Raw genomic sequence first — 13,714 nt, 5'->3', positions numbered from 1 at the left:
CTTCTCCCATCAAAATATCAGAAACTGTCACGTAATAAAAAAAATTCTTTGACTTAATAGTTTTATGACTTGAGCCAAATTTTTATGTGCCATTTTCTGTCGCAACGCCCGAAGATACAACTGCAAATTATTCACGGTCTATCCGAAGATGAGAATACCGTTAGGGGTTGTGACTTTCTTAGCGGGGCGCGAGGCTGACGGAGACCCACCCCCGAGAAGCAGAGGCGGAGGACCCAGTCAGCGGAGGGGCGCCGGGACACCCTGGCAACCGAGGGCTCGGCCCAGCCCCGCCGACCCGGGCTGTCGCCTGCGGTGTTGGGTTTTCGCGCAGTCAGGTGTCTTCGGAGGCAGGCGCAAGATATTTATGACCGCGGGGTTGGGCCGGGAATGCAGAGCCGAGGAGCAGCCGGTTGTGCCTCCTCCCAGGGCTTTTTCGCAGCCAGAGATCCCCCTCCTCTACACCCTTTAGCCGAAGGCGCTCCGACAGGTGACTCCAGTGAGGGGCGGCAATCTTAGGGTCGCTCTCGGCCAGCGACGAGGCTCGGCGCACCGACTTCTCGCGATGTTTCGGGCCCCCCTCCACCCCCTCACCCGCCCCCTCCTGGCTGAGGCGCCGGCAGCTCCCGCTATGGCTGCGCTGCGGAGGCTCCTGTGGCCGCCGCCTCGGCTGCCGCCTCCGTGCTCGCCTCATCATCCCGCCCATGGGCCGTGGGGGCGGCCTGCGGGGACAGCCCCGGGCCCTCCGGGCCGGCCCTTCTCCTGCCGGGAGGAGGACGAGGGGGCTGTGGCGGAGGCGGCTTGGAGGCGGCGGCGGCGCTGGCGGGAGCTGAGCTTCGCTGCCGCGGCCGGCGGGGGTCTGGTCGGCCTGGTGTGCTACCAGCTGTACGGGGACCCCAGGGCCGACTCCGCGCGGGCGGCGGGCCCCTGGCTCCCCTCGGACAGCGCGGCCGCAGAGCCAGAGGACCCGCCCGGCGGCGGGGGGCTGTTCCCCATCCCGGTCGCCGCTGCCAAGGAGACGGTACGTGCGTGGGAGCGCCTGCGCGCGCCTGGGCGGGCCGGCAGGTGACTCCCGGGGTGAAGACCGCCAGGTGTTAACACCTGAGCGCCGGGAGAGACGGGGTGACGGCCGCGCGGGGCGCGCGTGAGACCGGACGTTGGGGGTTGTCGCGGTGTGACTCTGGGGCCGCCGATCAGGGACGTCCTGTGAGCGAGACCGAAACCTTCTAGGCCGGGCAGCCCAGACTCGGGCAGCCGAGTCTGTTCACCCAGCGTGGGGAAGACACACCTGGTGCATCACATGTCTTGACGCATCACATCAGGACCTTTAGGTTGCTGCAGCCGCCACCTAGCCACCAAAGCCCAAACCCACGACAAAATTAAAAAAACCCTGACCCAGCAGAAGCCAAGGGCAAGACAGGCTGAAAGTCATGGCAGAAAGGGCTGCATACGCGAGAGAACGTACTCCCAGGCAGAGCCGGCCTCAGCGCATGATCAAGGAGGTTCAGCACCTTAGGAGCGAGCGCATCAAAGGCGTGGTCTGAGATCCCAGAGGCCACTGCATTATTGTAAGGAGGTTTATGAGTCCCAAGAGCGGAAATGCCAAAACTGTGTAGCCTCCTTATATGTCAGAAAGAACGAGTGAAGATGTCACCAGATTAAAAAACAACAATTATTCAAGAAGTGTATTTCTCTCCCTCCTCCCCTAGTAAAGCCAGATACTCTTAAGTACGATCAATAAGCGAGAAGATGGATAGGACAGTAAAAGTAGGAAACTGAAAGAGGATTAACTCTTGTAGAGAAATTTCAGAGGAAACTGTTCAGGTATCATCATGTGGTTGACAATATAAGGTAAAGGTGAGTATAAGGCAAGAGTGAAAAGAGGGGCAGGAAGCTTTTGTCTTATTAGTGTATCAAGAATCATGCATGACTAGGAAGTCATTTAGGAAAACTCTTGCAAGACAGGAAGAGTGTGAAGGGCTTAGATGACAATAATTGGGGGAAGAGACAACTATTCTGTTTTGAACTTTCATATAATTTATATACTCTTTATTCTTTGCCCAAATCGGTGATGGTGATCTGATGTAAGTTCATCAGTTCTTTTGGTGGAGATTGTTGATGTAGAGCAGGGAATCTATGTTAAGGACCTTCTAGTAGCAAATCACAAATACATAGCGTAAAGTATATTTATACAGTGAATGGTTAAAATACTAACAAATACCCTCAACCTTCACCCCCTTCACCGCGTCACAAACACATGTTAAGCTTGTGTCCTGTTTAACCAAGTGAAAGTGAAAGTGAAAGGCGCTTAGTCGTGTCGGAGGCTTTGCGACCCCATGGACTATACAGTCCAGGGAATTCTCCAGGCCAGAATACTGGAGTGGCTAGCCTTTCCCTTCTCCAGGGGATCTTCCCAACCCAGGGATTGAACCCAGGTCTCCCACATTGCAGGGGGTTTCTTTACCAGTTGAGCCACAAGGGAAGCCTTTTAATCAACCTCAGTTATCTGGGAACATTGAAGATTCAAATGGTATTTTCTTCTTTCTAACAAATCAGTTTTACTTTTAAAGTTGAGAGAGTGTCATGCAGTTTTTGAAAGCCCACACTCAGAGAGCTGGGACTCTGGTTTTATCACTTCCTAGTTGTGTCATTACTGAAACTCAATGCCTGTATCCTCATCTGTGAAATTAATAGTCTGTCTCATAGAGTTGTGACAGTTAAATGAGTTAATATATTTAAAGGAGTTAGAATGGTACTCCTAGCATGTAGTGAGCATTCGGCAAATTTGTATTTTTATTTTATTCATTTGTTTACTTATTTATTGTCTGTATTTATTTACCTACATTATTATTGCTTGCTGTTTATAAAAATTCTTGTACATTGTTTTAAAAATCAAATAATACTGAAGTTGTGTCTTACCCTTATTCCTTTTGCATTTTATTTTTCCTATCCTCTGAAAACTTTTATAATCTTTTTATCCCTGGTGTTTGAAAATTTCAGGATAATGAGCTTTGGTGTGGGCATTTTTTTGTTTACTGTGCCTTATACTTAAGGATCCTTTCAGTAAGGAAATTCACATCTGGAAGTTCTTTGTACTTTTCTTGTATTATTTCTTGGACAGTTTCTTCTCTGTTTTCTTTTTCTGGAATCTGTGTCAGTTTGAAGTTACACTTCCTGACAGATCCTAATCTTATTGAAATTCTAATCTTACTTACATTCTAGCTTTTTAATCTGTTTATTTGATATGGGAAGTATCTTTGATCTCCCAACCTGCCTTTTAAATGTTTTATTTCAACTATCCTAATTTTTTAATTCAAAGAACTATTTTGTGTTCTCTGCTGTTCATGTGTTTCAGCATTCTGTTTTGTTTTATGGCTGCTAAAGTTCTCTTTGTATCATAAGAATATTAATTATAGGATTTTTAAAAATTGTCTACTACTCCATGCATTGTGTTGTTTCTTCCAGATTTTTTTTTTTTTTCGTTTGATTTTCTAAGCTCTCACTTCCTTTTTGGAGGTTTTCCTTGCTTACTTGTGGTTGTTGCCTGTCTGAATTTGAGAAGCTCTTTGTACCTGAGCATGACTTTTCATTTGGTAATCTGGGCTTTTCATTAGGGTGGCATCCAAATGTCAGTATTTTAAAAGTCTTTTTCTCTGGTGTCATTGCACTTCTGTAAAGAATAGGTGAGTTGGGACGAGCAGTTGTCTTCTGGATTCAGGCACAAGTGCATGTTCGTGTGAGAGCATGTGTGCTGGGGGAATGTCCAGGGATGGGCTTCCATCCTGTTATCTCATCCTCTCTTTTCAGCCCCACTGCTTGCTCTGCTTCCACGACAACATGTGTTCCCTGGGCCTCATCCTTTCTGGGGTCTGTGCTGACAATCAGCCAACTTCTGTTTGGCCTCCTCCTCCAAGGCACCCAGGGAGTGCCTCTGCTTCTCTAGGTCAATTATCACTCCTCCAGGCCTTCAATTGTACAAGTCTGATGAATTCTCTTGAGTGTTTAAGTCTCCTTTCCTTTTTTGCTTTTTCAGTCCTTGTGTGTTTACACCTTTTGAGAGATTCATTTATTGTGATCTTAATGTGGTTAGAGGAGGAAGGGGCTGAAAGTCATGAGTTCAATCTGCCATGTGTCAGAAATAGTTTCAACTAGAGTTGTCTCTTCGTTTATTATGCTTATATTTGATTTCCCTGAAGTGGTAGAAGTGATTCCTTTTGATGTTTCATACTATAGCTAAGAAACTTTGATTTATAAAGCCTCTTTTAAGCTTCATTTTATACTGAACATAAACCTAGCATATAAATTAACCTGTAGCTGTTATGAGAATAATATAACTGATGGGAGTGAACAACAGTAACGTACAGACATACAGTTCTGTTACCTTGAAGATGTTTGTTTTAAAGACACTGCCTCTGAACTTCCTCCAGAAGGCCTTCCCTGATAGATTTGTTCAAATACCCCTGCTTATCCTGTATTCCCAGATGATGACTTTTTGCAGTTTTTTGTTAACTCTCTTCCCTGCTGTCTTAGTCTTTTAAGGAGCAGCATAGTGTTGGTCTTGATCACCTTTTATCTTCATTGCCTGGTATGGAGCCTATTCCTGGTTTCTTGTTGTTTAGTCCCTCAGTCATGTCCGACTCTTTGCCACCCCATGAACTGTAGCCTGCCAGGCTCCTCTGTCCATGGGATTCTCCAGGCAAGAATACTGGAGTGGGTTGCCATTTCTTCCTGCAGGGATCTTCCCGACTCAGGGACTGAACCCACATCTCTTGTGTCTCCTGCATTGGCACACAGATTCTTTACCACTGAGCCTGCAGGGAAGCCCTCTAGTCCTAGTAGGCACATAGTAAATATTTGTTGAGCAAATAAACCCACGCTAAATATTTGCCCAGGACATACACATTTGAAAAGACACAACCCCATTCTGTGAGAATTAATAGTTTCACATTTTGTTCAACTAAAGTAGTTATTTATAGCATTAGAATTGGGAAGACTTCAGCCAGGGTCAAAATTCCAGGCTTTGGGAGACCAGACCACATGACATTGTATTTATTTTAATTGCGCAAGCTTGGCTTGCCAAAATTTTTCTGTAAATATGGACTTGAATGTTATATGTTATAGAGAGATGTTGACAAGATTTTGTTTAGAACCCTACAGTTAACCTTAAAACACTATTTTTTATCAGTGGAAAAATTTTTGTTCTAAAACTGCCTTTCTGTTTCAGGGTCAGAATTTTTTAAATCTGCTAGGTTGCTTAACATACCTTAACCTACTATTTTACATATTATTTGTAAGGCATGATCTATTTTATGATTTGTTCATCTTAAGAAGAAAAGAGAACAATATTTTTTTATTTTTTATCTCTTTTGTGTATTACTATAATAAAGACCAGTGATCATGTATTTTTAAGTTTCTTTTGCTATATACCTTTTCCAACCTCTTTTTAAGGCAACACATTTTGATACTTGAGGTAATGCTTCTTCTTTCTCAGAATATTGAAGAACTTGCCAGATGTGTAAATGTAGCAGAATTTTATGAGAGGAGTCACATAAATGGGAAGCTGAAGATAGGTAAATTCTGTGTAGAATAACCTAGTTGTATAGGAAGTTAAACTAGGTGAACCTCTCTTTTGTTTTCTTGGTAGAATCTGGGTTTCCCAGGTGGCTCAGATGATAAAGAATCTGCCTGCAATGCAGGAAACCTGGGTTTGATCCCTCGGGTGGGACGATCCCCTAGAAAAGGGCATGGCAACCCACTCCAGTACCTTGCCTGGAGACTTCCATGGACAGAGGGGCCTGATGGCCTACATACAGTCCACAGGGTCACAAAGAGTCCACTAACACCTTCACTTTTTCACTTTCAGGATCTGGTAGATTTATTTGTCACAGGGTGGCCAGGTGAGATGCTATTGCCTCTTAGGAGAGAATGTTAGAGGGTATGGTTCTCCACATTCTTGGTTAAAAAGAAAATACACATCAAGCAGTTTATGTTGTTTCATTTTTGCTGTGCTTTGAGGCTTGTGGGATGGTAGTTCTCTGACTGAGGGCCTCAGTAGAGAGAGCATGGGATCTAACCACTAGACCACCTAGGAATTTCCATGGCAAGCAGTTTTTACCAGTGACATTTCTTTAGACAAGAGATGGTTGTGGCTTTACTAGGAAAATGACAGTGAGGCACTTAGAAGCTGCTGGATGGGAGAGAGATTAGGCGGTCAACAGGATTTGGCAGTTGCTTGGTCTTCAGGAATGAGAGAGATGGAAGGGTCTAGGATGAGATTCAAGTTTTTGTTTTGGGTGACTTGGGTGGGTAGTGCAGTAGTTCACTGAGACTAGGTCCTCAAGAGAAATAACAAAAAGACAGGTTAGGGGTAGTGTACATGGATGATGAATTTCTAACTTGCATAGTGGATCAAAGGATCTTTGGACAGCTGAAGGGATGTTTCCAGCTCAATACATAGGTCAGAAGCACTGAAGAGAAATCTGTACTATAGATACTGACTTGGGAGTTGTCAAGTGTTGAAAGTCATAAGAATGTATGACATTATTCGGAATACACATAACAAGAGAAAAGCACTTAAGGAGAGAGCCCTGGTGAGCATCAGCAATTTACAAGACCAACAGAGAAATGGAACTCTGCAAAAAGCTGAGACCCAGACAGATTAAAGAAAGCCAGGAAGGTCGTGGAAGCCAACAAAAGATAGCAATTCAAATATTCTAAAGTTTATTACTCAAAAGTGCTATCATGAACTAAGTATTTAACTTTCAAAAATTTTGCACCTATATATCACCAAATAATTAAAATCTAGAATTTATCCTGAGTCATTATGGTAGTTACTTAAAGGGTTTTATAAAACTGTAGACAAGGAGGCAAATTTCTCAAGGAGCCTGCCACCTGCTGGCAAATTATAAGAGAATAGCACTTGTGTCTTCTCCCCACATCCCTCCCCACACCCCTCATCTCTCAGGATTTGAAACTTGGCTGAAGCCATAGATCGAGTTGAACATTGATCTTCAGTAGAATGGTGAAAACTGGGAGGATATGGAAAAATGAACCAGAGTGGAGTGATCTAAATGTCAAGATTTATAAGGGCAGAAGTTGCTGGGATTATAGGGGGTGCATTGTTTGATGATCAGCTGATAGAAAAATTCTAGAAACATGACTCTTCCATGTTTCGGTGATATGTTTTATTCAGGGCTTAGATTCTCTTAAAATCTGTAGAGAAAGTGGCATTCTTCAATGCATATGTAATTCAGGTACCTGCAGCTGTGCTCTGTTAATTATAGGTGGGTACAGTGACTCCCTAGGAAGTTTTATTCCTTTGGAAAAAAAAGTTACTGGGGGACAGATGGGACAGTTACCTTACCTATAAAAATGGGTGGAGACACTCTGGTGTAACTCCTGATTCACTCACAGTATCACATACTAGTCAGAAGCAATTTGATCTTCACTTAATGTTTAGCTTCTACCTGGGAAAGTACAGATCTTCTTCCCCTTTCTTTCCCTCCTTTCCTCCCTCTACAGTGATCTCTGCCCAAGGCTGCTTGTGATTGCCCTGTTGTAGTCGTTCACTTGCTAAGTGGTGTCTGACTCTTTGCAGCCTCATGGACTGCAGCATGGCGGGCTTCCCTGTCCTTCACTATCTCCCAGAGTCTGCTCAAACTCATGTCCGTTGAATCAGTGATGCCATCCAACCATCTCATCCTCTGTTACCCCCTTCTCCTTTTGCCTTAAGTCTTTCCCAGCAATTGAGGTCTCTTCCAGTGTGTTGGCTCTTCACATCAGGTGGCCAAAGTGTTGGAGCTTCAGCATCAGTCCTTCCAATGAATATTTGCAGTTGATATCGTTCAGGATGGACTGGTTGGATCTCCTTGCAGTCCAAGGGACCCTCAAGAGTCTTCTCCAACACCACAGTTCAAAAGCATCAATTCTTGGCTGCTCAGCAAAGAAATAGAGGAAAACAACAGAATGGGAAAGACTAGAGATCTCTTCAGGAAAATTAGAGATACCAAGGGAACATTTCATGCAAAGATAGGCTCGATAAAGGACAGAAATGGTATGGACCTAACAGAAGCAGAAGATATTAAGAAGAGGTGGCAAGAATACATAGAAGAACTGTACAAAAAAGATCTTCACGACCAAGATAATCATGATGGTGTGATCACTCACCTAGAGCCATACATCCTGGAATGTGAAATCAAGTGGGCCTTAGAAAGCATCACTATGAACAAAGCTAGTGGAGGTGATGGAATTCCAGTGGAGCTATTTCACATCCTGAAAGATGATGCTGTGAAAGTGCTGCACTCAATATGCCAGCAAATTTGGAAAACTCAGCAGTGGCCACAGGGCTGGAAAAGGTCAGTTTTCATTCCAATCCCAAAGAAAGGCAATGCCAAAGAATGCTCAAACTACCACACAACTGCACTCATCTCACACGCTAGTAAAGTAATGCTCAAAATTCTCCAAGCCAGGCTTCAGCAATACATGAACCGTGAACTTCCAGATGTTCAAGCTGGTTTTAGAAAAGGCAGAAGAACCAGAGATCAAATTGCCAACATCCGCTGGATCATGGAAAAAGCAAGAGAGTTCCAGAAAAACATCTATTTCTGCTTTCTTGACTATGCCAAAGCCTTTGACTGTGTGGATCACAATAAACTGTGGAAAATTCTGAAAGAGATGGGAATACCAGACCACCTGACCTGCCTCTTGAGAAACCTATATGCAGGTCAGGAAGCAACAGTTAGAACTGGACATGGAACAACAGACTGGTTCCAAATAGGAAAAGGAGTACGTCAAGGCTGTATATTGTCACCCTGTTTATTTAACTTCTATGCAGAGTACATCATGAGAAACGCTGGACTGGAAAAAGCACAAGCTGGAATCAAGATAGCCGGAAGAGATATCAATAACGACAGATATGCAGATGACACCACCCTTATGGCAGAAAGTGAAGAGAAACTCAAAAGCCTCTTGATGAAAGTGAAAGTGGAGAGTGAAAAAGTTGGCTTAAAGCTCAACATTCAGAAAACAAAGATCATGGCATCTGGTCCCATCACTTCATGGGAAATAGATGGGGAAAGAGTGGAAACAGTGTCAGACTTTATTTTTGGGGGCTCCAAAATCACTGCAGATGGTGACTGCAGCCATGAAATTAAAAGACGCTTACTCCTTGGAAGGAAAGTTATGATCAACCTAGATAGCATATTCAAAAGCAGAGACATTACTTTGCCAACAAAGGTCCGTCTAGTCAAGGCTATGGTTTTTCCTTTGGTTGTGTATGGATGTGAGAGTTGGACTGCGAAGAAAGCTGAGCGCCGAAGAATTGATGCTTTTGAACTGTGGTGTTGGAGAAGACTCTTGAGAGTCCCTTGGACTTCAAGGAGATCCAACCAGTCCATTCTAAAGGAGATCAGTCCTGGGTGTTCTTTGGAAGGACTGATGCTGAAGCTGAAATTCCAATATTTTGGCCACCTCGTGCAAAGAGTTGACTCATTAGAAAAGACCCTGATGCTGGGAGGGATTGGGGGCAGGAGGAGAAGGGGACGCCAGAGGATGAGATGGCTGGATGGCATCACCAACTCAATGCACATGAGTTTGGTAGAACTCCAGGAGTTGGTGATGGACAGGGAGGCCTAGCGTGCTGCAATTCATGGGGTCTCAAAGAGTTGGATATGACTGAGCGACTGAACTGAACAGCCTTCTTTATGGTCCACCTCTCACATCTGTACATTACTACTGATTGCCCTGTGCCACAGCTTTAAACTCAGGGATTAAAGTGATTATGGAAATAACATAGGTTGAAATAAGTAAAAGCAAAGTGCCATGAGGAGCAGTTGGCTTGAGGTCAGGAGAAAGAAGTCAGAATGATGACCTTGCCTTTACACTCCTGTGCCTTGTCTGGCTGAGTCAGCAGCTTTTAAGTTGACTTTCCAGGAAGTCTCAAAAACAGTTTTATTTACATTAGCAAAAACTTAATCAAACGGCCTATCCAACTGCAACAAAGCCTGAGAGATATGACCTTGTTCTGTGTGCTCTTGGGCCCAGCTAAACACGAGTCCTCTTTCTAAGGAAAAACTAGAGAATGAGCAGTTGGTATATATTGGTCTTTGTCGGTTGTGAAATATATTGTGTTGGGAGAACAGCTTTTAAGTGAAAAGAAAATGCTCCTAAATAAATTATGGGATGTTCACTTAATAAAATAAATGGTTTAGACCTTGGTTTTATCCATACAGCATGCTCCATAATCTGTCATCAAAATATTTTAAACATCCTTTTAAATACCATTTTGCCCTTTTAAGAAACTAAAGGAAATTGCCAGGGCAGAAGTAAAGAGGAAACTAGGAGCTAGAATAGTGTGAGCTGTGGCTTCAGTGAGAGAGCAGTGAGTCAGTATTCATAGAATCCTGGGGGTTTGGATTTTAAGGCCTTCGTGGGGACAGGAGACAAGACCTTGGAAAGTTCGAACTGAAATTCCATCTCCCTAAAGCCAGAGCCTACAGCAACAGAACAAATGATGAACAAGTGATTCCCCAGACCCCTCCTCTCCCTCCCGGTACTAAGCAGTGACAGGGAAGTCTGAAGATGTCTGCATGGGCTCTAAGTGGAAAAAAGGACTCTCCTGAGAAAGTATAAAAATGGTCCCACACTACCTCATGGGGCTTCCCAGGTGGCTCAGTGGTAAAGAATCCACCTGAGAATGCAGGAGATGTGAGTTCAATCCCTGGGTTGGGAAGATCCCTGTGAGAAGGAAATGGCAACCCAATCCAGTATTCTTGTCTGGGAAATCCCTGAACAGAGGAACCTGGTGAGCTACAGTTCATGGGTTTGCAAAAGAGTTGGACATGTAAAATAAAATTTAAAAAAAAAATTAATTAAAAAAAAAAAAAAGAGTTGGACATGACTTAGCAAATAAACAACAACACTGCCTCATATGGGTTTAGAGTTAGCACTTCTATTACCCTGGGTGAAAAAAACAAACTGATAAAGCCGGCAGAAAAAAATGCAAAACTTCTTTGAGGGAGATGCCCCAAACACCGGCCACCTGTAATTTCTACAGAGAAGGCCTCTAGGAAGATAAACTCATAAACTCAGCAAACTGAGTGATTATATTCCTCACAGTTTAATAATAGGATCATTTGGTTGAGTCTGTCAATTAAGGATATTCAGAATGATTAAAGAGAAGACTCTTGAGAGTCCCTTGGACTGCAAGGAGACCCAGCCAGTCCATTCTGAAGGAGATCAGCCCTAGGATTTCTTTGGAAGGAATGATGCTAAAGCTGAAACTCCAGTACTTTGGCCACCTCATGCGAAGAGTTGACTCATTGGAAAAGACTGTGATGCTGGGAGGGATTGGGGGCAGGAGGAGAAGGGGACGACAGAGGATGAGATGGCTGGATGGCATCACTGACCCGATGGACGTGAGTCTGGGTGAACTCTGGGAGTTGGTGATGGACAGGGAGGCCTGGCGTGCTGCGATTCATGGGGTCGCAAAGACTCAGACACGACTGAGTGACTGAACTAACTAACTAACTAAAGACATAATGGGAAATCAGTATGAAGAATGGTAGATTATAATAAAGAATCAAATAGAACTTCCCACAATGTAAAATATGGTCTTTGAGGTTGGATAGATTAGGCAGCATATAAAACATAACTGAAGAGGCAATTAGTAATCTGGAAGATAATTTTGAAGAACTACACAGAATGTAACACACTTTTAAAGAAATGGCAGGACTTCCCTGGTGGTCCAGTGGTAAAGAATCCACCTGCCAATGCAGGAGAAATGGATTAGATCCCTGGTCTAGGAAGATCCCACATGCTGTGGGGCAACTAAGCCCGTGTGCCACAACTACTGAGCCTGTGTTCTACAGCCTGTAGGCCGCAACTACAGAAGCCTGAGTTCCCTAGGGTCCATGCTCTGCAGCAGGAGAAGCCATCACAATTAGAAGCCTGTGAGGTCACAACTAGAGAGTAGCCCCTACTTGTCTCAACTAGAGAAAAGCCCGCGCAGTGACCAAGACCCATCACAGCCAAAAATAAAATTAAAAAAGAAAAAAAGAAATGGCAAATACTAAGGCGTGTTTAAGAGATGTGCAAGATAGACTGAAAGGGTCTAAAATTCCTCAATTAGGGATTACAGGCTCAAAGAACAGAGAGAATGAGAAGCAGTATTCTAAGAGAGAATACCTGAACAGTTCTTAGAAGGAACACAAACATTAATCCTCAGATTCAGGAAGCATAAACAGTCCTGAGCAGGATAAATAAAAATGGTCAGATTATAGTGAAACTGAAAATCAAAAATAAAGGAAGATAGAACCAGTTTCCTAGAAAGGCATGGCTGTTGGCCTGATTGAAGACTAATTTGTGACAATGGATAGAAGTCAGGAGATAACTATTTTCAAAGAGGTAAGAGAAAATAACTACCATTAGATATCTTTACCTAGATAAATTATCATTTAGGAATGAGGATAAAATAAATTCATTTTTCATAAGTCTGAGATTGCTTACCAATCTCTGATCATCATTGAAGGAACTATTAAAGATTGACTATCAGGAAGAAATGAACATGAAAAAAGGGTGAAATTTAAGAAGCAACAGTAAATAAATTGGTAAAGATAAAGTAAATCTTAAATATTGAATACATATTACAACAATAATTATTATTATCTTGAGAGCTAAACCAAACTGGATCTCAAATACTGGATAACAGTGATACACAAAACGGTAGGACTTGATTACAGTTGAAGTGTTCTGTGTGGGAAGCAAAAGTAAATTTAGACGCCTACCCCATTGCAATAATAACCCAGGTGGATTACAGCCTTAAAGGTGATAAGTGAAACTTTAAGATATTTAGAGAAAAATATATGAAAATGAAATTTTGACCCTAGGAGGAGGAGGATTTTCAAAATAAGGCAAAGAACACAATTTCGGATGGAAAACACTCATTTTTCTCATTCACTTCATTAAAACAAAAATATCTACGAAAATACAAAGAAGTCTTAAAATGGAAGAAGATACTTAAGATACATAGCACTCCCATGAAGTAAGTATCCAGAATATATAGTGATGATCTACAGATTAATAAGAAAAACAACACAATAGAAAAATGGACAAAAGGTCTGAATAGGCAATTCAAGAGTAAGATATTCAAAAGACCTATAAATACATGAAAATATACTTAATATCACTAGCAATAGGGAAATACAACCATATTGAAACACACTCTACCAATTAGGTGTAGGGATGGTTGATTTGAATCTGTAAGGTCTATGTCACCTATATAGTTTTTTAATCTCAAAATCATTTTACTCTTTCTAATATTTTATTAGAAAGTTAGAACTGGACATGGAACAATGGACTGGTTCCAAACTGTGAAAGGAGTACATCAAGGCTGTATAATAGTCACCCTGCTTGTTTAACTTCTATGCAGAGTACATCATGAGAAACGCTGGGCTGGAAGAAGCACAAGGTGGAATCAAGATTGCCAGGAGAAATATCAGTAACCTCAGATATGCAGATGACACCACCCTTACGGCAGAAAGCAAAGAAGAACTAAAGAGCCTCTTGATGAAAGTAAAAGAGGAGAGTGAAAAAGTTGGCTTAAAACTCCACATTCAGAAAACTAAGATCATGGCATCAAGTCCCATCACTTCATGACAAACAGATGGGGAGAAAATGGAAACAGTGAGAGACTTTTATTTTCTTGGGCTCCAAGATCACT

The 13,714-nt window shown here is 42.8% G+C and overlaps 1 protein-coding gene across 4 annotated transcripts in view; it reads left to right on the top strand.

Annotated features, from left to right (window-relative positions):
- The first annotated feature begins 588 nt into the window (after positions 1–588).
- The window catches only part of MICU3 (mitochondrial calcium uptake family member 3), a 78,554-nt gene continuing 65,428 nt past the window's right edge, over positions 589–13,714 (top strand). The window contains exon 1 of one of the 4 annotated variants that reach the window (XM_070781763.1): positions 589–1,018. In XM_070781763.1, coding sequence (XP_070637864.1) covers positions 629–1,018 — 390 coding nt within the window. In that variant the 5' untranslated portion in view covers positions 589–628. Of the gene's footprint in view, positions 1,019–9,572; positions 12,400–13,714 lie in introns of those variants that run through there. The other 3 variants (XM_019953475.2, XM_070781764.1, XM_070781765.1) reach the window with 3 other exon arrangements.

The sequence above is a fragment of the Bos indicus genome, chromosome 27 (genome assembly GCF_029378745.1).
Source record: "Bos indicus isolate NIAB-ARS_2022 breed Sahiwal x Tharparkar chromosome 27, NIAB-ARS_B.indTharparkar_mat_pri_1.0, whole genome shotgun sequence".
NCBI classification, from domain to species: domain Eukaryota; kingdom Metazoa; phylum Chordata; class Mammalia; order Artiodactyla; family Bovidae; genus Bos; species Bos indicus.
This window is presented reverse-complemented; position numbering and strand designations above follow the sequence as displayed.